The following is a 26,799-nucleotide window of genomic DNA, read 5'->3' on the forward strand; positions in this document are numbered from 1 at the left end:
TGATGACTACAAAAAACATTATTATATTGAAATAAATAAAGTCTAAATATAAAATACTTTCTGAAATATTTTCTTTTAGTATTTTTATCTATAATCGATTAAAAAAACTGTACTTACATCATTGCTGTCTCTGTATAAATAACTTTGAGATCTCGGAACTGGTAACGATAAGCGGTGTATATATAGATCTCGCTCAAAGCGAGATCTACATTCGATGTTTTCATCCGGCTCATGCTTATGTTGGTTACGATTGGGTAAATACTTGAATTCATCATTTGCCGATAAAGTACCAGATGCATTGCATGCGTGTGAATTTCTTTTGCAACAAATGAGACGCCTGAAACAAAGTAATTTTTTTAAAGAAATATACATAAAAAGTATTTTTTGCATATTTTATTAATTGAAAGTTTTTACAATAGAAGAAAAAGTAATAGTTTCTGCCAAAGATACAACGATTTAGAGATCATCGAACCATTTCAAAAATTTTCTTACCGATTACTTTCTCCATTTATGTTATTTTTATTTCATTTTATTTTCTTATAATTAATGATTCTTATATTACATACATTTCACTGTATAATTAATACTACCCTGCGACAAAAAAACATCATGGACGAAACAATATAACAAATTAGATATCAATTGAACTGACTTTTTTTTCTAATTGAACAATAGAAAAATTAGATTGTTGTTACCGAAAAATTTTTTCAATATTAGTATACAGTGAATTTTACGTTTTAGTTCAATTAATCATTTCTTGTTTTTATGGTCCAATATCAACTTAATTTGATAAAATTGATATCTTTATCCAAGCTAGTACCTACACAATAATCAAAAAATTCTTACTCAAGTATCAGCAACTTAAATTGTATATATACTTTTAATTTAACAAGAAATTAAAAATTTTCATTCTTTTGAGATTTTGGGTCTTTTGGAAATTAAAGATATCGAAAGTAAATATAATTGAACAATTTTGACATAGATTTATCCGTTCGAAAGATTTCATTGTCGAAAAATTTTTGTTAAAATATTTTTTTCAATAACTTTTATATTTTTGGACTTATAGCTTTTCTTGGCAGAATTTTATTGTTTATGCTAATATAAAAAATTATAAGCATGTTTCAATTATCATATTTTTTTCAATAGATATTCTATTTTAAGACTTAAAAAAAAGACCGTTTTTTCATAATAATTGTGATACTTGCGAACATTTTGATACAATACTACGCAATGAACATTATTTTTAACCTTTAAAAACTGTGTTAAATATTACAAAACTCATTTCAATGGGCCCAAAGATTTTTCAATTTTAATCTGTTCAAAAATATATTTCATTAAAATAAGTGAAATTTGTAGCCATCTATTTCCTTCTGAATAATTCCTTTTTTTTTTTAATACAAAAAAGCCTTAAACGCGAATAACAAATGATTTTCTAACTTTAATGTTTCAATAATTCTTTTTTTTCCCAAAAGTTTTGATACTAGCTATTAGTATCTGATATTAACTTATTTTTCTGAAACTAATTTTTTCTTAATTTTTTAAATATTCTTGACCTATGAATAATATAGACTTTAGATTGAACTCGGTGAACTTTAACATACTGGACAACATTAACCATGTTGTAAAAATTTTATTTTTTTAAACTTCAGGACTACTTGTACACCCAATATCACAACGAAAGAAGATTCAAAATGCGTAGTAGAAAATAATGGCGTCTGGAGGAAGCTTATTTTATTGAATTTCCATTTCTACTAATCCGGTGACCTCGCCTCTGTACTTCTGTACTTTCATTGAAAAGTAATGAATGAAACAAATATTAAAAATAATTTTGGGTAAAAATGTATATATTGACGATTCACTTTAATCAAAAAATGATTACTTACATAAATCAAGGAAATTTATAGAAACACAGATAATGCGTTTGCGCAAATTACATGATTGTGTCCACCCATAGTAAAATTGATAGGGAAGTTCTTGCAGTTCAGTTGTTACAAATTTATTTTATATCTTTTTTACAATTTGTTTAAAAAAAATTTCTATTTCTGAAAGTGAAGACCAATTGCGGTGTTTAAATTTTCTCTTCTATATCTTCATAACAGAGAAACCGTTTTGATTTTTACGGAAGTATTTTCTTAGTATAAAATTTCATTTCAAAGTAACTGAAAAATGTTGGTTTTTAGTCTATTTTATTACTGAGATGAATCTTTTCATTTCGTTGTCAATCGGTAATTTATTATCACTATAGAAAATTTTCATAAGTAAAAAAACGAAAAGTAAATAATAGATAAGAATTTAACATATATAGTTTTAGGATTTTTAATGGGTACGGTGGTAGGTTCTGTTAATAAGTAAACGTGAGGTTAATTTACTATGTATATTGTAACGATTCACGACAGAAATATATCACCCGGAGCCACGTGCACTCAGGACGGGGAGTTAGGTCGGAAATAATGGTGTCCACTACTGCACTTTGGGTATCAGAGTCGAAGTTTAAAGGGTAGTAGTGGGGTAGAAGGCCCCGAAGATTTGCGAAGGGACACGAAGAAAATCTTCGGGAAATAGAAAAGTGTGAGAAAAGTGCAAAGGGGCAATAAGCCTTCGTGACGTCAGCGGGCCCGAGAGTACAGCTGGCCATGCTGACCTCGGGTCCTCTATCGCTTGGGTTTATTGCACATAGAAAAAAGAGTAATAAACAGGAAAGGTTTGAGGAAAGTTGTTGGGAAAAAACTCATGGGAAAAACCCACAAGCCGGAGAGAAAAGGCTCCGGATCTTAAAATGTACAAATATTTACAACTTAATCCTATTACAACTGAAAGTTTACAACTAAATTATTCTATTGAATTTACTACATTTTACAATTTCAAATCTTAACTGTAGCCTAAATGTCTAACAAAATAATTTTAATTTTAACTAAATTTTTACTAATTTTTAAATAATTTTAATGTCAGCGGTCACATGACCGCCACATCACCCCCCTACCAGTGAATGAGTTCACGAAAAACCACCCTGAAGGCGGTCCGGGAAGCGGACACGTCTTCCTGTTCGCGTATGCCACGCGTCTTCTTCTGGAAGTCCTTGGGTTGGCGGCTGATGGCCGCTACTGTGCGTGCTTGGCGTTGCTGATGGTGTCGACGGGCTAAACATCGTTGGCTCGTCTGGTGCTGGGTCTACCAGCTCTGGTGTGGACGGAGCTGGGTAGTCCACTGGTGGTTGGTCTGCAGATAATGGACCTGGTTCTGGCTCGTCGGAAGAATCCGCCATCACGTATGCTGGTTTGAGTCGGTCGATTGAAACGGTTACGTCGTGGCCTCTTACGTGTATCACGAATGTTCGCTCCTTGCGCTTGATTACCTTGAACGGTCCTTCATATGGGCTTTGTAATGGCGCCTTGGGACCATCGTGACGGACGAAAACCTGCGCAGAAGTAGCAAGATCTTTAAAAATAAATGTTTTCTTACCACCATGGCGTGAGCCTGGAACTGGACGCAGACTGGTGAACTGTTTTCGGAGACTCTTGACCCACTCAGCTGCGTTGTCATCTTCCTCGTGCCTCGCTTGCGACACTAGGAACTCTCCTGGAATTCGCAGTGGCTGTCCGTAGACCATCTCTGCCGCTGTTGCTTGAAGGTCTTCTTTCCAAGCTGCTCTGATTCCTAGTAGAACTGTTGGTAAAACTTCTGTCCAACGCTCGTTCTCATGACACTTGATTGCAGCTTTTAACTGTCGATGGAAACGCTCGACCATGCCATTCGCAGCTGGATGATACGCTGTCGTTCTGAAGTGGTTCGTGCCAGCCAACCGGTTAAGTTGTCTGAACAAATTTGCTTCGAATTGTCTGCCCTGGTCCGTGGTAACTCTTAGCGGAGTCCCAAATCTGACGATCCAGGTTTCGTAGAACGCACGTGCTACTGTTGCAGCTTCTTGATCCTGTAATGGTACAACTTCTGGCCACCGCGTAAAACGGTCTACCATAGTGAGACAATACCTGCATCCTTCCGATGTTGACATGATGACAATGTCCAAGTGGACATGCTCGAACCTCGTAGATGGCGGCGCAAAAGATCCAATGGGTGCTGAGACGTGCCTTGATACCTTTGAACGTTGGCACTGGATACACTGCCGAGCCCATTGCTTGCAGTCTGCTTTAATCGACGGCCAGACATAACGCTGTGTTATGAGTTTGACTGTCGCGTTCGCACCAGGATGCGATAAACGGTGCACTGCATTGAAGGCGACTTTTCTAAATGGAGTCGTGATGAATGGGCGTGCTACCGGTGTTGAAACGTCGCAGAAAATGAAAACGTCTGTACCTGGAATTAACATCTTTTTTATTTGTAATACTGAGTTATTGTTACCTTGTATAAACTCTCGTAGTTCTTCATCGTCTTTTTGAGACTCCGCAAGAGCCGGGTAATCAATCGTGGCTTCTAGCTCTTCGATCCGGGATAAGGCGTCGGCTACGACATTGTCTGGACCTGGAATGTGGCGGATGTCCTTCGAGAACTGACTGATGAAGTCTAAATAGCGAAATTGGCGCGGTGAACATTGGCTTGACTTTTTGTGAAGGGCAAAGGTAATCGGCTTGTGATCTGTGTAGATCGTGAATTGCCTTGCCTCGACCATGTGTCTGAAGTGTTTGACTGCTTGGTAGATAGCCAAAAGTTCCCGATCGTATGCTCCATATTTCTGCTCGGTTGGGCTTAATTTCTTTGAGAAAAAATCCAGAGGTTGCCATTGTCCTTTGACTTGTTGCTGGAGAACTGCTCCGATGGCAAAGTCAGATGCGTCGGTGAAAATCGCCAGTGGAGCATCTGATTCTGGATGAGCTAGCAAGGTAGCTTCAGCGAGGCTGTCCTTGCATGCTTCAAAAGCCTTTATTGCTTCAGGGTTCCAGGGTACCGGTGCGTTTCCTTTAATGTTACCCTGGAGTAGATTGTTTAAAGGTGCCTGGACTGCAGCAGCTTTGGGTATAAATCTGCGATAAAAATTAATCATACCCAAAATCCTCGGAGTTTCTTTTGCTGTATCGGGCAGTTTGAAAGCCTTTATTGCCTCGACCTTCTCAGGGAGTGGCTGTGTACCTGCGCTGGATACTAAATAACCGAGAAATTCAATTTGTGATTGTCCAAATACACACTTACTTGTATTTACCACCAGTCCGTATTTTTTAAATCGCTCAAAAACGATGCGGAGATGCTTCATGTGCTCCTCGAGTGTTTCTGATGCGATGAGGATGTCATCGATGTATGCGAAGACAAAATCCAGACCCTGTAGTACCTCGTCGATGAAGCGCTGGAAGGTCTGAGCTGCATTGCGTAATCCGAAGGTCATGTATAAGAACTCAAAAAGTCCAAATGGTGTGATGATGGCTGTCTTCGGAATGTCTTCTTCTGCCATGGGTATCTGGGTGTATGCCTTGGAGCTATCTATTTTTGAAAAAAATTTCTTACCCGCCAGATGTTGAGAGAAATCCTGGATATGTCGTACTCCGTACTTGTCTGCGTACGTCCGCACGTTCAATGCGCGATAATCGCCGCAGGCTCGCCATTCGTCGTCCCCTTTCTTGGGAACCATGTGAAGAGGCGATGCCCACGATCCTTTTCCTGGACGGGCGATACCCATCTGAACCATCTTGTTGAACTCCTTTTGGGCTGCTCTAAGTTTGTCTGGAGCTAACCGTCGCGGTTTTTGCGCGACTGGTGGCCCTGGTGTGGTTAAAATGTAATGTTTAGTATTATGTTTTACCTGCCGGGGTGCACCATCTGGGCGTGTGATCTCCGGGAACTCTCGCAGTAAATCGTGAAACATTGATGACCCGCTGATCGTTTTTATGCTTGGTTCTTCGCACTCGGTCACCTTTCCTTTGAAGGTAAGCAGAGTGGTCGAGTCGATCAGCTGGCTATTCTGCAGGTCTGGCAAGAGTCCGTAGTGAGCCAAAAATCTGCGCCGAGGATTGGCTTGGAGACGTCTGCGATGACGAACCTCCAAGTGAAGTCGCGTCTTAGTCCCAAGTTGAGTGAAAGCGTGACAAACCCGTATGTTGCTATCGGGGTGCCGTTGGCTGCTGAAAGTTCGTAAGAGGACTTTGCATGCGAGCCACGGAGTCGTTGTCGGGGGAAGACGCAGAGGTCTGCCCCGGTATCCACAAGGAATTGCACTTTCGACGAGCGGTCCCAGACGAATAGACGGCGTGATTTCTTCGGGCATTGGTCGTTTGCCGTCATTAACGACCTCCCAGCTGGTTTCCCGGGGACTTAACACAAGGGGTTGTACACCGAGTGGCTTTGGTATCGAATTTCCAGTGATACCAGCACAAGTCCGCGGGACGTTGACTTCTTGAATTTGAACGCGAGCGGGATCTGGAGCGTCGTTGCTTGTGCTTCTGGGAACTAGAATTGTTCTGCACCGGATCGCGTCCTGCTCTCACTGCTGCCATCTCCCTCTTCATCGTAGCGACTTCCTGGTGAAATGCCGCACTAAGCTTCCTCATCTCTTCCACCAAGGAGTCCTCTTGCTTCGGCGCTGTTCGGTTTACCTCCGCTAGGCTGGGGCGGATCGGCATATGCACGATGGAGGCGTCCGCTATCTCCGCTGCTTTCTCAAGTGGCTGATCTTTGACGATCTCCAGGATAGCCTGTAGCTCTCGCGGCAGACGTCCTTTCCACAAGGCGCGCACTGTTGATTCTGACATATTTTTGCCCGCTAAATGTTGCAGGCGGCGCAGGAACTGGGACGGCTTTTGGTCACCCATCTCTTCACTTTCCAGGAGCCGGCGCGTTCTTTGGTCCTCGGTGGTCCCAAGTCTTTTCAAAATTTCGGTTTTGAAAGTCGTGTATGGTGCATCTCCTGGTTCGCCTAATATGAGATCGCGAGCTTCCATTGCCACGCTGGTCGGTAGCTTCGGTAAAATCATCGCGTATTTTGTTTTCTCCGAAGTTATTCGCGATGCTGTAAAAACTGCCTCGACGAGTGCGAACCACATTTCCACGTCGTCATTCTTGCACTCGGGTAGCTGCGGCGCGTATGAAGTAGTGGCGTGGACCTCGGGGTTTGTTGCCTGCGGGGTTACTTCTCTTTCTTCGTTAGTCATTTTTATAATTTTCACTCAAACTGCACTAAAAGAACGATTAACAAAAAATTATAGCGATACGCGGGAGAGGAAAAGAAGGAAAAAATTTTATATTTTTTGTAAATAAATAAATTAATTAACTACATTGAATTTAACTAAACAGAATTACCGCACTAGAATCACTGTATTTTTTCACGGGGTCACCACTTTAGGATTTTTAATGGGTACGGTGGTAGGTTCTGTTAATAAGTAAACGTGAGGTTAATTTACTATGTATATTGTAACGATTCACGACAGAAATATATCACCCGGAGCCACGTGCACTCAGGACGGGGAGTTAGGTCGGAAATAATGGTGTCCACTACTGCACTTTGGGTATCAGAGTCGAAGTTTAAAGGGTAGTAGTGGGGTAGAAGGCCCCGAAGATTTGCGAAGGGACACGAAGAAAATCTTCGGGAAATAGAAAAGTGTGAGAAAAGTGCAAAGGGGCAATAAGCCTTCGTGACGTCAGCGGGCCCGAGAGTACAGCTGGCCATGCTGACCTCGGGTCCTCTATCGCTTGGGTTTATTGCACATAGAAAAAAGAGTAATAAACAGGAAAGGTTTGAGGAAAGTTGTTGGGAAAAAACTCATGGGAAAAACCCACAAGCCGGAGAGAAAAGGCTCCGGATCTTAAAATGTACAAATATTTACAACTTAATCCTATTACAACTGAAAGTTTACAACTAAATTATTCTATTGAATTTACTACATTTTACAATTTCAAATCTTAACTGTAGCCTAAATGTCTAACAAAATAATTTTAATTTTAACTAAATTTTTACTAATTTTTAAATAATTTTAATGTCAGCGGTCACATGACCGCCACATAGTTATAAATAATATACTATCGAATATACCTAGCACCACCCTTCAACTTTCTGCCGAAATGATACTGATATCCATTGAAGATTCTGTCTGGTAAGGATAGAACCGCACTACTCCGTTTTCTCGATGAACGATTGTCTTGAGCCATACTCACAATATGACACTTCCTACAATTAAAAAAAAAAAATTAAAGTATGTTATGAAATTGTCTTTTTAAATAATGCTTTCTGTGAATGAATATGTTGAAAAAATGATGTATAAATCTATTTTAAGATATGCAACGATAAAGCTGACAATAACTATAGTATAGCTAGTGTTATGTTGTACAAAAAAGCACGAGAAAAAAATTTCCCAACTTTTTTGAGTTCACGGACTTGGGAAAATTTTTGTCGTTAAAGCTAATACAATACTTCGGTTTTTTTTCATCTCTACATCGATTCTCAGTCTAAGATATCAAACTTCGACGGAAAAACGGAAAAATACGGATCTTTTCATTTCAATCACCAATATCTCAGTAACCACCAACTATAAGTCAAATAAAGACTCAGTTATTCAAACTTGAGTAAATTCGTTACAAAATGTATCTATTAGCAATTGATAGCGAATTTTATTTTTTGCCCTGCAGGAGAAAAGTGGCAACTTTTCTCCCGCTGCGCTAAACGAAGTTGCCGCTTTTCTCCCGAAGGGCAAAAAAATAGTATTCAGCCCTAGGATAGGAAAGTTAAAAATGGTTCAGATCACATGTTAGTCAACCTCGGCTTCGCCTCGGCTGACTATAACATGTGATCTGCGCCATTTCTTACTTTTCCTCCCTAGGGGTGAAATATACTATTTTTAAGTATTTTATATATCAATTGAATAATAATATAGCAACCAATGTGGATGTATGATTAATTTTGAAAGTGCTTGGTTCATACATCTATTACATTTTTTGAAAAAAAAAAAAAAACACTTTGCTATTCAATAGATGGATCAATTGTTGATTTGTTTTTCAAATACTTACACAAAGAGAAAAACATTGTTAAAATGGCTATCCAATGTATTCTTCAATGACGTTCTTTTACAATAACTATACCATTAACTGATTTAAGGCTTATTTGTTTAACTTAAACATATAGTAAATATATCTCGTGATCATATATAGTTTCGTTACAACTGACAAACTATTTTGTTAACGTAAAGATATGGATAACTAATTCAACTAAATTGTATGTCTAAAATAACGATACGTTAAGAATTGTTAAGAAAAATTAGTATACGTTGTATAGTTAGAATAACGATACGTATTCTTGTTTTAAAAATATTTATTTCTTCGTGTAACAACTACGTAAAATTGATCAAATTACAAAATTTTTTTGGTTTTAATTTAAGGGGTTATTTAATAATTATATCATGAATAAATTGCACAATTTTTGACAATATCCTCTTTTTTTAGCATATTTTTTTCATCCTTTTAACAAGCATGCTTACTTGGAATTTTATACAACCATACTTATGTATATATTTACATTTTCATTGGCTTTTGTATACGCCAATCTCAGTATTGTAGGCGGAGTAAATCCCTACTCTAAAATTATTTTATTTTGTTATCGCAACTGAGATACGGTATTCATGGTAGCTTGTATGGTAACATCGGTTTCACATACGGTTAAAAAAAAATAGATTTAAAATCCCTAAAAAATAAATTATAAAAATACGTAATTTATTTATCAGCCGAGTCCCACGATTGTAGATTTATATTTCTCTCCTAGGCAAAGATGAATTTTGAAAAAAAAAAAAATTCTGCTACGTAATAGATTTTTTAATTATCTATTTTGTAGCTAAGTGTTTTTTTTCGAAATTTTCAGTTCTCTAAGAGAAAAATATAGAACTGCAGTAGCTTTATCATCATGAGTGCGACAAGGATGTTATTGTTCTTTGCCGTAAGTATGACACGAGAAAAAAAAGGAACTCGGCTGTTGAAACCGTAAGATGGACGGCAGGGTTGGAAGGTTCCCCCATAGTAAACAGATATTAATAATCATGTTTGTTTTCGCTTAAAAATGAAAGTGGCTTATTAATACTCTTATCATAACTCATGTAATTAATTAATCTTAAAAAAAAAATAAATATTCTAAATACTTAAAAAAAAAAATTTTTTTTTAAATATAAAATTTAAAATTCTTCACGATAACAATAATGATAATAATAATAACAATAATAATAATAATAATAATAATAATAATAATAATAATAATAATAATAAAAATAATAATAACAATAAAAATAATAATAATAAACTATCTTCATTTTAAATGAAAACAAGCGTGTCAGCAAATGCTTATTTCCGACGAACTTCGCTTGTGGTAACATCGAAACAAGTGAAGCGGAGGAAAAACGGTGAGACGATGGCAGCAAACAAACCCACACGGTGACATTATAAGATTTTATAAGTTGAAGGTGCCCTCGCAGTGTAGCATTTTGATAGTTTTATAGAAAGAATTCTATAAAAATAAATGTGTAATTGAACAGCTACAAATTTTCAACTGTTTCAAATGAAAGAATAATCCGAAACAATAAAATATAAAAAAAAAGAAGTATTTGTAAGAATCGAAAAATTTGTACAAGTGATTTCGGGAAAAAAATTTGTTTTCCATAATTTATCTCAAATACAAATAATATTAATAAAACTTTTCACATATTACCTAATTTCAACATCCAGATTTAAGACAAATAAAAGATAAAAACAAATTTATTGGTAACAAGTTTAAATAACCGATATAATTCAATTTATTTTTTATGTTAACAATTATAAATTGTACTTTCCTAAATATAAATTTAGATTTATAAGTTCTTAAAGAATTTACAACTTCTAGTTGAAGACCTACAAGTCATTTAAATAATTAGAATGAAAAATTTAATTTAATAATTGATAATCATACACTGCAAAATTATAGCCTTAATAAAAAATAAAATTCTTAATAAATTTAATTTAATACTATTTCTTCGTATTTATAAGTAGTAAATATATTGTAAAAATTTTAAAAATAAACTTATGAATATAAAATTATCAATGAATATAAAAAAAAATATTTTTATCTGTAACCCGCGATATATTAATAAATTCTAATAACTGGAAAGACGTTACATTTTTAACTGTTGCAGACTTTTTAAAATTATTAATAAAATTTTTTTTTTATTTTTAATTTTTTGAGAACGCGAACATTTAGTTAAAGACCATTAATGTACAAACTATAGTACGAACTGTCAAAAAATCATGAGAATTTAGTTCGGCAGATAAAGGCAGTAAAATTTACATAGAATAAACTGTAATAAAAAAAATAATATTAAAAAAATGTATATAAAGTCAACAATTTTTTTAAATTTCTTACATTCACATTATTTATGAATTTTTGTGTTCTTTGTTTACTATAAAAAAAATGACTAATAACTTGCTATTTTTTCTATCTTAATTGTAATTTTTACAAAGTAAATTAATTAGTACATGAACTACATACCGAAAAGAAAATTTGCTTATTGATTCAATTAAAGTTCAAAAGTTATACGTCTCACACAAAATAATAATGACTACATATAAAATCTGTCAGCATGGAACAAAACACTATTTGGACTACGCAATTTTAACAGGCGAGACCATATTTTTCTCGCTTTGCTCTCACGGAGCTCAACGGAACTATCTCTGTCGCACTTCCAACAGCAGAGCAATTGCAGTTTCGATTGGTTTCACGAAACGAATGAAATTTTTGAAAAAAATGCTTTGTGGTGAAATAGTTTATTAAATTATCTATTATCTCTAAAAAGATTTTTTCAAAATTTCCATTCGTTTCGCTAAGCCGATTGAAACTGCAATCACTGGTCTCGGCTGTTAAAACTTAGACTGAGTGGCTCACGATACTTCAGATTAGTGCGGGCTAGATCGTCCGCTTTGTCTTTCCCCTCTCTAGCATCTTGCGTATCCGAAACACTTGAAAAGATTCTACGGAGAGAGAGGGTAAAAGAAACACACATACTAACAATTGAAAAAAGGGGTAACCGATAAGGTAAAAGCTCCTATTTTGCCGAAATATCTAAAATAGAGGTTGAGTTTGAGCATGAAGTTGTTTATCATAGTAAACATCGGTAATGCAGTCTCAAATTTATTTTCTCCGACTCAAGCCTGAAAATTCAAATCAACTTAAATTAAATTATACGTTGATTAATATTTTCTGTGATTAATTCATTACAAAAGAGTAGATGGCTATGAGTATGAATATAAATTATGAAAAAAAAAAAAAAAGAAAACAAACGTATAAGACGAACGCTTAAGACATGCTCATTTGGATTTTCCAAACTTTTAGGTAGATTTCTTTAGAAATCTAACTATTGCATTTGTCCTCATGGTGGAATTTTCACCTTATTTTGCTTTCATATGTTATAATTAGTCAAGTAGATTCCAAAAATACCATTGGTTAAAAAATTTATACATGTATGTGTTATATATATATATATATATATATATATATATATATATATATATATATATATATATATATATATATATATATATATATATATATATAATATACCCAGCTTTGTCATCAGGATATCTCAAAAACTTTTCAACCGATCTTGATGAAACTTGGTACATATATTCTTTGGGAATTACCTAGGTCGAGTTCGAAGATGAGCAAAATCGGTCAATTAGTTTAGAAATGGCAGCCATTTTAAATTTTCAAAATTTTGTAAATTGCAAGTTTGATAACTTTAAACGTAAATAACTTTTGACTGACCTAAAAAAAGGTTATTTATCGAAACTTTATGAGAAAGCTGATTATATTACCTTTAATTTAACCTCCAACACTTATACTTTATAATGATTTTTTTTAATTTTAAAGGTCATCCAAAAATTTAGAAATAATGAAAAGTTTTTTTCAAATGTGGTTTTTCCCGAATAACTTTTCAAACCGCTTTACCAATCGAGTCCAAAAACTAATCAACTCTTAACATTAAAAAACCACGTCCATCGCCGCTAGCCTAGTCGAAATCAGTTGATTAGTTCGTGAGATTCAAGTAATTAAATATTACAAGATCAATTTATGGAAAATAATTTAACTTTTTTTGAAAGAATAATTCTTTACATAAATATTTCTTATTCAATCAATTAAATAATAGAAATAGAGAAAATCTCATATCACATGAAATCTACCTTCCATTTCGGGTGAAGCCGAATGGCATTTTTTTTGTTTTTACTACACGGAAACTATCCTGCAGTAGAGGCAATTCCAAATTGTACACGGGAAAAAAATTCTTGGAGTTTTTCCGATCTAACTATTGTAATTTTTATTCAATATAATTGCACTGGTGGACTTTAATTTCACTACATTAATTTTTCCAATACACTATCGTAAATTTTATTTGGTAAATAATACTACGAGCAAAATTATAAAAACCAATACGAGAAGGCAAATTATACAAATCTTGAGATTAAAATTTACAATACAACTATTGTAAAATTTCGTGTCGATAAAGTAGAATTTCCATTATTTTTCTATTACAATACATCATTCATTAAATTTAAATTTACTTTTTAAAATATCAGGTTTATTATAATAATAATAATAATAATAATAATAATAATAATAATAATAATAATAATAATAATAATAATAATAATAATAATAATAATAATAATAATAATAATAATAATAATAAGCGGTGCTTGCTACGTGGCCTCCAAGCGGCGCATCGCGGGAAACGCAGACCATAACACCAGGTCTGTAGGCGAACGACGTAGCCGATGCAGTGGGCCAACTACCCACTGCATTGAAATACTGAGTTACAACAAGACGTAATCTCAGAAGTGCTCCCCACAACCGGTCCTTTTCGGATGAGGACCATTCATCAGGTGGGAGGAGCACGCCGGACCCGATGAACGATGACGACCCTGGCGCTTTAAGGACTTACTTTAAGTGGACGGAGGAACTACGAGTCGACCTCTTGGTGTGCTACCAACGTAGCGAGCCGGGGGTGAGCGGTTATATGGCCCGGATGCACACTCTTTGGAGTGATATGCATCCGGAGCTAGAGCATTTTACGCCTAAACACCTGCGTAATTATGCCGCTTATCTTCGGCGTAATAGAAGATCGCTTGTGCCGGATAGAAGGCAGTCTAATAGACTTTCCTTTCCGGCGCAATTACATCAAGAGCGACGCCGTTCCTCCTTAGATGACAACAAACCCTTTATAGGACGGCAAGTAAGTATATCTAAAAAGATAACTTACTCCCAACAACAGCTAGAAGCGGTAAATGAAGATCTCCGTGCAAACATCCTGGAGGATTCCACCCTGCTCACTGTGAGCCAGGTTGTGTATGGTGCAGCAGTTTCGGCTTTTCCGAGAGAGAGACATTGTCTCTCGATCGAGGCAAGGTTGAGACAGCGCATCTCACAACTTGGACTCAAAATTGACAGATCCCGGAAACAGGTCTCCCGCATTCAGTGTGTGATTGAGTTTGAAACAACTCAAAGAGCATACACGCCCCGAATTCGGCGCATTGCTGCTGAACTTCGGTGGCGTCATCACACACTGAATAAGAGTACTCTTCTTGTCATCAAGGAAGAGTCTCTCAATAAATTGCGGGCTCTAGTGACTGCCAAAAAGTCACTAGAGAAAAGGCTGAAAGCGGTTGGTCGACAACTCGTTGTTTCGATCCAGCCCTTCACGCTTTCTGACACCAAAGACCGATGTTACCGGGAATTATCCAACACCTGAGCGGGTGGAAGCTTTTTGGACTGAGTTGTATGGAGATCAACCAAACGTGAACGCCAATACTCCAGCTCTGGACGACTTTAAAGCATTCTGTCAGGAACACCGTAGACAGAATGCTGATGAAGAGAGCCCTGCAGTCAGTGTGAATAAAGTTCGTTCAGCTCTAAATGGCAGCAAAAATTGGGCTGCCCCGGGACCAGATGGCATAAATGTCTTTTGGTGGAAGAAGTTTACTTCTACCCACCTCCATCTGGCCCGTATATTTACATCGTACATTAGAGCTGACGAACCGATTCCAGACTGGCTCGTGGAAGGGCGAACCGTACTGATACCAAAAAAAGGTGACTTGTCTGACCCAAAGAATTACAGGCCTATCACCTGCTTGAATGCGGTTTATAAAATTTTTACAAAAATTTTAAACAACCGTATTTTGCAGGAGATAGAACCTGTATGGCAACAGATATTTGAACAGCGTGGCAGCAAAAGAGGCCTGTCAGGTTGCAAAGAGAACTTGATAGTTGATCGATGTGTCACACAAGATGCGATCTACTATCAACGCAACCTGTCAATGGCCTGGATCGACTATCGCAAGGCATTTGACTCAACTTCTCATGAGTTGATTTTATATCTCCTCAAATGCCTGGGGGTCAATCCTGAAATAGTGGAATGCCTTCGGCGTACAATGCAGCTCTGGCGAACGCGTTTTTACATTGGAAGTGGAAACGCATTGCACATAACCGGAGTTGTAGAGTACAAACGAGGGGTCTTCCAAGGTGATTCCTTGAGCCCTTTGCTGTTTTGCATCTCACTGCTGCCTATATCTGTTGCTCTCCGTAAAACTCGTGGGTACTCTGTGGGGCCTCCAGGTGATCGAAAATACTCGATTACCCATCTGCTTTATATGGATGACCTGAAGCTGTATAGTGCTGATGAAGATCATCTACAGGCGGCCCTTAACATCGTAGCAGAGTACACGCGGGATGTCGGAATGTCTTTTGGGTTGGACAAGTGTGCGGTCGTACATCTGGCGAGGGGTAAGTGCTCTGTTACGGGTGATGATGTCGAGTTGGTAGATGGGAGCGTTTTAAGACAATTAGATGCCGGAGAGTTGTATAGATATCTTGGAATGGAAGAGCACCGCATGCATGCGGTCTCCGAAGTCCAAGCAACTCTCCGTAGCGAGTATGTTAGGAGACTCCGGAAAATCTGGTCCTCCGAACTTTCCGGCAAAAATAAAGTCTCCGCTACTAACACGCTCGCTGTCCCAGTCTTACTATACTCTTTCGGTGTCTTAAAATGGGCCCGAAAGGATCTGCGAGATCTCGACATCAGAACCCGTAAGACTATCAACATGAACCGGAGCATGCACCCCAATTCATCAGTCGCCAGATTATACCTCTCCCGGTCGATCGGTGGGAGAGGCTTGCAGAGCTTGGAGCGGCTTCACGATCGTTTAGTCCTGGGTTTAACACACGAAGTTGTCAATTTCACTGCAGATGAGGATGACTTTCTTATGCAAATTGTTCATAAACATGAGAATGCGCATAAGGGGTCGTTCTTGTATAAGGCAGCTATATATGCAGCAAGAACCCTTGGTCTTGGAGAGATAAACGCTCTTATGGAACTCCAAAAGGAGGAATTCAAGAGCGTCATCAGGAACGCCGAGGAAAAACTACTCCTAGGCGAACTGATGGACAAGTCCATGCACAGCGTGTTCTTCAAACACGTGCGTGATCATGGCTTGTCCACCCAGCTGACGTTTTCCTTCTTAAAGTCAGCTGGCCTGATGTCCGAGACTGAAGGGTTCATATTTGCCTGCCAAGATGGTGTCATTAACACTCTAGAATACCGTAGCAAGGTGCTCCAGGTGCAGCTTCTGGACACGTCATGTAGGATGTGTAAACAACATCCGGAGACGCTCATGCACCTTTTGTCGGCATGTCCTGTGTTGGCGAGAGGTACATATATCCAGCGTCACAACGCTGCCCTGAGAGTACTGTACTACTATCTTCGTCATTACTACAGTATTGATATGACACCAGTGCTGCCTTATCTACCAGGAGATATTCCCCAGGTTGTTGAGAATGACAGTTGCAAAATTTATTGGAACATGCCGTTTGCAACAACTCGGCGGATAGATCACAACAAACCTGATATTGTGCTCTTCGACAAGGCTACTCGTGACATTTATGTCATTGAGTTCTCGGCCCCGGCTGAATACAACATCTCAGCCAAAGAAGAACACAAAAGACAGATATATCAGGATCTCCTGTTTGAAATTGGCAAACTTTACTCAGGTTACCGTGTCAAGCTCGTCGTCCTGATTGTTGGCGTCCTCGGAGGGATGAAACAGTCTTTTGTATCCTCACTTGCCAGAGTTCCAGCTTGCTCATCAAAAGCTGAATTCTTGGCGGTCAGGATGCAGAAGGCTGTCATACTAGGTTCCCTCCGTCTACTTAGGAAAATGACTTTGGCCTGCTGTGATCACTAACCGCCTTGTTGTGCGGAGTGGTACAGCAGTAATGGATGGAGCTCAGGCTGGGCCCTCGGAGAATCGGACTCCGGGGACAACCCCCCTGAGCATTCAATAACATAATAATAATAATAATAATAATAATAATAATAATAATAATAATAATTTTTTTTTAATTTTTTTTTTTAATTTTTATTGAAGACGGTTAATTTTTAATTCTGAATTTATTTATTGGCAAGCCGGTCTATCTCAACGGAAATTTTTAATCTAATTATTCTTTATCTAAGAATTTATTCTTTTTGCCTAAGAATTTGCCAATAAATAGATTTAGAATTATTATTATTTTTACTATTTTTGCTTGAATTTAGAATTAATTTGTATGCGCGTATTGAATTATGAAACAGATACATTATAAATTAAAAAGTATAAATAAAACATTTATTTCACACATATTACAAATATTTTTTAGGTATATAAAATTTTCCATCATTTAATTTAACCTTATAAGTTATAGTCGCTAATCCAGCACCGATTTCTGATGGTGTAAAGATTGAATAATCTGAGATGTCATCGCTTAATATTTTAAATGCATCAAAATGCTCATCAAAATAAACATTAATTAACTTATGTGTCAGTATAAAAATTTTTCCGCTTAGCTGACAATGTAGACAAAATGTTACTCTGTAGAACTTAGGCCCATCAATTTCATAAAGAATAATAATTGTTTCATTTTTTATTAGTAAGTCATATCTTTTTATCCATTTTAAAAGCTTCAAATTTTCAAATTGGTAATTATCAGACAATGTCAATGGGATTTCAAATGCTTTTGATGAATACGGCCCTATGTGAAATTCAGATTGATTTTTATTATCTTCAAAAAATCTAAAATTTAACTTCAACTGATGTCGAATAGCAACAGTATGGTTAACATTTTTTCGGCTTAGAGAACCACGAGCAGCTTGTTTGCCCTCTTGATGTTTTCCTTCCTTACGGATAGTTGAAACATTACCTAAAGGCCCAATGAGTCTCATTATTCGATGATAATGTACGAGAAGATGATGTTTGAATTTGAAACAATTAGGAAACAGTTCACTAAGAAGGCATAAATATTCATGAATTTCAACTTCAAGCATGGCTGGTGTCCCGGTAGTAATTTTATGACTTGTGCAAATATCCGTAATTTTTTTCAACGACAAAAAAAGTTGCCATGTCTCATCGTCTTGAGGAATCAGGTGCCCAACCATTAAAGAAAAATTATTTACTAAAGTTAACATTTCCGATGCAGTCATTATGATACATTTTTTCTTCAAATGAGACTTAGAAATTTCAACTGGTTTATTTCTTGTGTTTGGATCATACTGGAAAGCTTGAAGTATAATGTTGAACTGCGTTAGTGAAAACATTTTACGTTTAATAAAAGATCCAATAATATTTGCCATGTCATATCTGTGAATACCTTCTAATAAATCATGGCAAATATCAACATATAAATTTTTGGTGAGATGAAATGTTGGTAGTTTATTAAAAATGCACTCTTCATGAATCCCGGTTAAACTAATATTATTTTTATTGACGTCATTTGTGTGATTATTCAAATTTCTCAAGGTACAATCACTCTCGTGAAAAACTTTGTTAAATTCATTGTAATGAGTTAAACAAAATCTGCAACAGTAATTTGAACAAAAATTCTCTTGAAAGCCTAGCATCCAGTTCACTCCTAAATTGTCGCCCTCAATCAAACTTAGAGAAAAATAAATTTGTTTACTACCCGAAGGATGGGTAATTGACAATCCAGTTTGCTCTAAATATTCAAGTTCTGAAATAACCTTATTAAAAATTATTTCTTTTGAAACGTATTTTTTATCTAAAGGATTAAATAACTGGAATAGAAATATATTATCTAACTTAGAAATATATTTCTCAGGCAGCGATGCAACAGTGACATAAAGTGCCCCTGTTCGGTGAACAAGGCCCAGTAGCGATTAACTCGCTCCTGGGGGACTCCCAAATTCAAGAGACGCACCTGTCCACCGCTAGTTCCCGCAAAAATCGAACCGCCAATAGAAAATCAGCCTCTCGATCACGCCATGAATCGACCGCTTTATTGGCTGATCGCTCCCACTAGACATGCGCAATAGCCTTCTTCCCCAACTCAACGAGGAAGAAGACGGACTATTATTATTATCTTTTCGCTTCTACGCTTTCGCTGCATCAAGTCGCCATTACTTTTTCTTTACTTTCGCTTTTCGTTAATAAACCGCATTTCGCTTATTTTATAATTTAAACTGCTTAAATTAACCGCTAATAATTCGCTTTAATTTGTTATAGGTAAATTGTGTTAACAGTGCATTTATTTCACCGCTTTTTCAGTGCCGGCAAAGTGTTCAACCACGTGTCAACCGGCTTCGCTTTTGCAAACCACGCTGTAATTTACAAATCCGCTTTCATCTTAACAATCCGCTATTAAACATATTAAATATTGAGTGTATTTAATGTAAATAAATTCCTAGTGTTATTTTTGATAATAATTTACGCGTTTTAATTGAGATATCCAGACCTAAACCTGATCCCCGCTTTTCCGCTCTTTCAGTAATTATTCATTGGTCCCTCGAGCCGGATCAGGCTGGCTCTATCTCAATTAAATTAATTTATTATTCCGCTTAAAAATTGTGCTGTGTTAAGTGAAGTGTAATACCGCTAGGAAAGGTCGAGTGTCAGGAGCATCGCAGAGCACATCGGGTGCTGCTCCTGATAGTCATTCGTACACCGGTACGCTGAACTTTCCGTTTATTAAGACTGAAAACTCGACTTCGGGCCTTAAATAACCTCGCTATGGAGAATTACACAAGATAGTTAAAAAATGCAATTTGTGCTTCAACTTTCGTGTTCCGCACCGCGCCGCAGATTGCAAGACCGCTCAAGATTGCCGAAAATGTGGTCAACGTCACCACATGTCCATCCATTTTGGATGCGCCAACGAAACCAGCTTCACCGCAGTCTACATCTTCCGCACAGGCAACTAATCGTTCCCTTTAGACCGTTTACAACTTGAAATTAACTGTTGATTATTTCAGATTCGCTTTCCGCTCAAGTTTTGCTAGCTACCGCTTTAGTCCAGGTCAGTCCGCATCATGGTAATCCAATCACCGCCAGAGTGTTGATTGATCAAGGTTCAGAGCTCTCATTTATGAGACAGTCGCTCTTCAAGAAGCTTGGACAACCGCTACAGCGTGACATGGTCATGCTCAAGGGCATTGGCAATGTCTCCGCAGGAAGCTCACTAGGTGTGAGCACAATTGAGCTTCGTTCGCTGTGTACGACCGCATCAATGCATGTCAGTATGCATATTCTACCAACACTGACGGTAGATCTTCCATCGTTCGTGATCGCTGATCCGAAATGGCCGCATCTTGAGAATCTCAAGCTCGCTGACCCGCAGTATCTACAGCCACGCCCTGTAGATATTATTCTAGGTGTATCACCAGCCGCACAGATCATGAACGCAGAGATTCAACGAGGACCTCGCAATGCTCCTATTGCACAATCCACCACGCTTGGTTGGATTGTCTATGGAGCTGTCACCGCTAAACACGCTTCAACATCACACGCAGCACTACATGCGTCAGTATATACTGAATTACAAGACGCTATCGCTAAGTTTTGGGAACAGGAAGAAGTTCCATCAGGAAATTCACCGCTCAACACCGCTGAAGAAGAATGTGAAATTCACTTTCGTCAAACGCATTATCGACAGCCTGATGGACGCTACGTAGTGAGATTACCGCTTAAGACCCTTGAGAGTCAACTTGGCGACTCTATCAACGCAGCTATAGGGTCACTCCGCAGATTAATAACTCGCTTGTCGCGAGAAAGAGAATATTCTGACATGTATCGTGCATTCATGGCAGAATACATTCAACTAGGACACATGGTACGAGTACCAGTCAACGAATTGCCCGCAAACGCTTACTTCTTGCCTCACCATGGGGTATTGAAGCTTGATAGTGCCACTACGAAGCTCCACACAGTGTTCAATGGTTCCTGTGCAACATCTACAGGAATTTCATTGAACGACATTCTCCACGCAGGACCCAAAACGCAAATTGACATTTTTGATGTGATGTTGAGAATCCGCTGCAGCAGGATTCTGTTCGCTACTGACATCACCAAGATGTTCAGACCGATTGAGGTCGACTCGCTTGATTGGCCGCTTCAGTGCATTCTCTGGATAGATGAGAATGACTTAATAGACGCTTACTGTCTCAAGACAGTCACATACGGAACCGCTAGTGCACCTTTTGACGCAGTACGTGTGCTTATCCAACTAGTAAAGGATGAAGGACACCGCTTTCCGCTAGCTGTTGCTCCAATGTTGAAAACACGCTACGTAGATGACATCTACGGTGGAGCAGACAACGAAGAAGACGCTATCAAGGCTGCAGTACAAACAAAAGCTCTGTGTGCAGCAGGCTGCTTCCCGCTTGCCAAATGGGCTAGCAATAGCCCACGGTTACTCGCTGAAGTCGCTCCAGAAAAGCAGCTGGATACACCGCTTAAAGAAATCAGTGATGCACCAGTAAAAGTCCTGGGCATGTACTGGAATTCACGCACTGACGCTCTCCAGTTCAAGTACACGCTACCGCCAGAGACGCCCAAGACAAAGAGAGCTATTTTGTCTGAAATCGCTAAACTGTATGACCCGCTAGGACTTCTCGCACCAATAGTCGTCAAAGCCAAGATCTTTATGCAAAATCTGTGGCTAGATAGAGTGTCATGGGATGAACAATTGTCACCATCACTCATTCACAAATGGACTGGATACCGCGAGGATCTTCGAAACATCGAATCCATCCGCATTCCACGCTGGAATAATATAGCACCTGGAGCAACTATGGAATTGCACGGGTTCTCAGACGCTTCGCAAAACGCTATGGCTGCCGCTGTTTATTTGAGAGTCACTGACGCTGATGGGAACACAAAGGTTTCACTTCTGTGTTCAAAAACGCAAGTAGCACCGCTGAAGACCATGACGATCCCACGCTTGGAATTATCTGCCGCATGGTTGCTAACACAACTGATACTTCATGTTAAAGAAGTTCAGTCGCTTGAAAATGTCAGGATCAATCTCTGGACTGACTCCGCCGTGACTCTCGCATGGATTAAAAGTCCAGCTATCCGCTGGAAGACATTCATCCGCAATAGAGTGGGAAAAATCCAAGAAACGCTTCGAGATGTCTCCTGGAAATTTATTCCAGGAAAACAAAACCCCGCTGACTGCGCTTCAAGAGGTATACCTACGCTAAAACTGAAACAACACGCTCTCTGGTGGCATGGACCAACTTGGCTTCATGAACCAGAATCCTCTTGGCCCACTGTGGAGTCTCCAACCGACAACGCAACGCATCGAGAAGAACGCCAAAGTCTGACACTAGTAACTTGGAAAGCAGAAAATTGCCTGCTCCAACAATTACTGTCGCATTACACGCAGCTGTTTCCACTGCTACGGAAGCTTAGCATCTGGCATCGTGCCATCGACCGCTTTAAAAGAGTTCCACAATCTTCGCTGGCCTACCCGCTTACTCCATCAGACCTGGAGCGCGCTAAATTGACCTTGATTAAGTTCACTCAAGGACAATACTTCGCTAGAGAGATTCACACGCTACAAGATGGTGATGGTCTGCCTAAAAATAACAGCATCACTAAGCTGACTCCGTTCATCGACCATCAGGGGGTCCTGAGAGTCGGTGGCCGCTCGAAAAACGCATTGCTGGACCCAGAAGAGAGGCATCCAGCGATTCTACCGCGACAATCACCGCTTACATCAATTTTGATTGATGATTCGCACCGCAAAACGCTTCACGGAGGTACTCAGCTTACGCTCGCTGACTTACGCAAGAGTGTCTGGATCATTGGAGGCCGTGTTTCAGTCAGATCATTTATTTTACGCTGCGTTATCTGCACGAGACATCGTGGAGAACGCACTCAACAGTTGATGGGTCAACTACCCGCTGCACGAGTAAATCCAACTCGAGCCTTCTTGCATACAGGACTCGACTACGCTGGACCTATCACGCTGAAAACGTTTCAAGGACGTGGAGCAAAAACATACAAAGGCTGGATTGCAGTCTTTGTATGCATGTTCAGTTCAGCTGTACATTTAGAGCTAGTAACTGACTACACCGCTGCCGCTTTCATCGCCGCTTCACTAGTCACCGAGGTATCTGCCACACGCTATATTCAGACTGTGGAACCAATTTTGTAGGAGCAGATAAAGAGCTGAAACGACTATTCGCTGCAGGATCCCGCACATTACGAGAATTATCAACCTTGATCGCTCAAGATGGCACGAACTGGAAATTCAATCCGCCTGGAGCTCCACATTTTGGAGGAAAATGGGAAGCCGCTGTGAAATCTATCAAATTTCACCTTCGAAGAACAATCGGAGACTCGCTGTTGACGCTTGAGCAATATTCAACGCTACTGGCTCAAATTGAAGCCATATTGAATTCCAGACCGCTCACACCGCTGAATGAAGATCCTGCTGACCTGGCTGTACTGACTCCAGGTCACTTCTTAATCGGACAGTCACTGACCGCTATCCCAGAGCCATCGCTGACAGATTTACAACCTGCTCGGCTCTCGCACTGGGAACAAGTCCAGCAAATGGTTCAACATTTCTGGAAACGCTACTACCAGGACTGCATCCACCGCTACCAGGCCATTTCAAAGTGGCATCATCGACGCAACCAGATCAAGGTGGGTTCAGTTGTACTGATCACCACTGAGGATCTCCCGCCAACCAAGTGGCCATTAGCCAAAGTAATTGCTGTCCATCCAGGTGAAGATGGACAAATCCGCGTAGTAACTGTTAAGACAGTTAACACAGAGCTGGTACGTCCAATTACAAAGCTCTGTGTCCTGCCGCTAACGCATGAAGAAGATGATCTTGTCGACGCAGCCGCCAACCCGGGGGAGAATGTTCGGTGAACAAGGCTCAGTAGCGATTAACTCGCTCCTGGGGGACTCCCAAATTCAAGAGACGCACCTGTCCACCGCTAGTTCCCGCAAAAATCGAACCGCCAATAGAAAATCAGCCTCTCGATCACGCCATGAATCGACCGCTTTATTGGCTGATCGCTCCCACTAGATATGCGCAATAGCCTTCTTCCCCAACTCAACGAGGAAGAAGACGGACTATTATTATTATCTTTTCGCTTCTACGCTTTCGCTGCATCAAGTCGCCATTACTTTTTCTTTACTTTCGCTTTTCGTTAATAAACCGCATTTCGCTTATTTTATAATTTAAACTGCTTAAATTAACCGCTAATAATTCGCTTTAATTTGTTATAGGTAAATTGTGTTAACAGTGCATTTATTTCACCGCTTTTTCAGTGCCGGCAAAGTGTTCAACCACGTGTCAACCGGCTTCGCTTTTGCAAACCACGCTGTAATTTACAAATCCGCTTTTATCTTAACAATCCGCTATTAAACATATTAAATATTGAGTGTATTTAATGTAAATAAATTCCTAGTGTTATTTTTGATAATAATTTACGCGTTTTAATTGATATATCCAGACCTAAACCTGATCCCCGCTTTTCCGCTCTTTCAGTAGTTATTCAGCCCCACACTTATTTAATCCTTTATGACTTCCCAGAGGGTTGTTCGGCTCATAATCATCATAATATAAAGAAAGTGGAAAAACAATTTTGCTAACAAATGACTCCTCTTTCTCTTTCCATAACTCGCCTTGTGTGAAATTTTGTATGATACCAGAACTACTATTTTTAAGATTATTCATGAAACTTAATGTATCATCTAATACTCCATCCAGTTCAAAAAATTTTTTTAAAACTTTACGCAACGGTATAAATTCGATGGTTATAGAAACTATTTTATATATAGTATTATCGTTTTTATTTATAAATTCTTTTCTTTCTCCTACTATAACTGTCTCTGGCGGCACATAAGTCCCATGTTTCTTGAATGCATCAAATCGAAGGTGCTCACTTGCTATTTCATCTATGTCGAACGATAAATCTGTGACTGTTTTTGTTGTAAACTGATCAATTTCGGTAAAATATGAATTTGCTTTGAATTTATCAACTACTCTTTCTTTGAAATTTTGTAGTATTGTTTTCGATAACGTACCGAATATGCCAATAATTTCATCAATACTTTTCCTTGGAATAGTCACAAAACTGTATAATTTCGCGTAAAGTTCAAATAATTCTTTTTTAATATTATTATCGCCATCAGTTGAAGTTAAATTTTCATAATCGTCGAAAAAAGTTTGAAAATTATAATTATTATTAATTTCAGATTCTTCTTCAGATTCAGAATCTGATGCAAGTGAAGATTCAAAAGACATAGAAGTATCGCCAATGTTACCAGTCATATTATCAGATAAATAACTCTGATTAAATTTGGAAGTATCATTTATAGGATCATTATTATCTTTTTCTTTATGATACTTAAATCGATGCCGAACAAATGAACGATAGATGGAAAAACTTCTTTTACAGTTATTATCATCGCACATAAATGTATTTTGTTCACTATGAATATCTCTAATATGTTGAAAAAGCAATTTATTGCTCATAAAATTGTTTTTGCACCAATAACATGAAAACATAATGTCACTTTACTTACAGTAATTCTAAAATTCGAACAATAAAATCAAATTAAATTTTGTCAATGCTTAAAAAGTTTGATTAATTGATAAAAAAATTAAAAACTAAGGTATTGCTGAGTTTTAAATGAATATCTTGATTATTCCAGTGATTATTGTTGATTATTTTGGAGTTCACTTTGGTAGATTATTTGTTGAACCTCACCAATTAGTGAGGTTACCTCTAGAGATGGCTTATCGGTGGCTTGAGCAATATTCAAGAACGCTTGCTGTAAAAAAATCCACAAAGTACGAGCGTTTGGTGGATATTCACAATTAACGGCGTAACAAATTTCGATAGTACTCTGGAATGCATGTAACAGTGACTGGGCTTCGTAAATTGTATCTTCGAGAATTACATAGTAAGCAGAAATATTATTGAATGGCCCAACAATTATGGGAATAGGTTGATGCTTTAATGAGTATCTAGCGGTGTGGTTGATTCCTGTTTCCAAAATAACTTCCAAGTCCACGACGTTCTGAAAAAATCATCATAACAGTAGAATTAAATAATAAATTAAGAACTGATAACAAATGAAATTGTTAGACATCGAAAAATGTAGGATAAACATTACTTACTGGAATACAGACAAAAAATGATTTTAACCTTTCGTCAAAACTAAGTCTTGGTGTCTGTACGGGTGATTCTTCAGTTTCAACCTCAACACTTTTTCTTTTTCTTCCTGGACGACGAGGAGTTATCAAATATGGTAATAAGCTAAATACGATAGATGTTTTTTGCTCTGAAAAACAATTAATACGTATTTTAATGTTAGTACAGTTTATTGTAAAATAGGAAGATTATCAAGTTTCGTTAGTTTACCTGGATTGCTGGAAGGAAGTAGGTTGATCAATTGATGGAATTTATCTTCTTTGATCTTCAAAGGTTTGATTTTTTCAATCAGATGATTTTCAGCTTTTCTCCAAAATTTTTCGAGCCGTCCCACAGATCGCCCATGCATACGAGCAAA

General features: G+C 38.1%; 2 protein-coding genes across 2 annotated transcripts; one reads left to right on the forward strand and one right to left on the reverse strand.

The window, feature by feature from the left end:
• Nucleotides 1–6,224: 6,224 nt before the first annotated feature.
• LOC123269678 lies at nt 6,225–7,091 on the reverse strand. Its single transcript, XM_044735514.1, has one exon. It carries the CDS (start codon nt 7,089–7,091, stop codon nt 6,225–6,227), a length of 867 nt encoding a protein of 288 aa, XP_044591449.1.
• Nucleotides 7,092–13,844: 6,753 nt separating this feature from the next.
• LOC123269679 lies at nt 13,845–24,144 on the forward strand. Its single transcript, XM_044735515.1, has 3 exons — nt 13,845–14,175; nt 20,232–23,300; nt 23,420–24,144. Exons 1-3 carry the CDS (start codon nt 13,845–13,847, stop codon nt 24,142–24,144), a joined length of 4,125 nt encoding a protein of 1,374 aa, XP_044591450.1.
• The last annotated feature ends 2,655 nt before the right edge of the window (nt 24,145–26,799 follow it).

This window comes from Cotesia glomerata, linkage group LG7, assembly GCF_020080835.1.
Source record: "Cotesia glomerata isolate CgM1 linkage group LG7, MPM_Cglom_v2.3, whole genome shotgun sequence".
Classification (NCBI taxonomy): Eukaryota; Metazoa; Arthropoda; class Insecta; order Hymenoptera; family Braconidae; genus Cotesia; species Cotesia glomerata.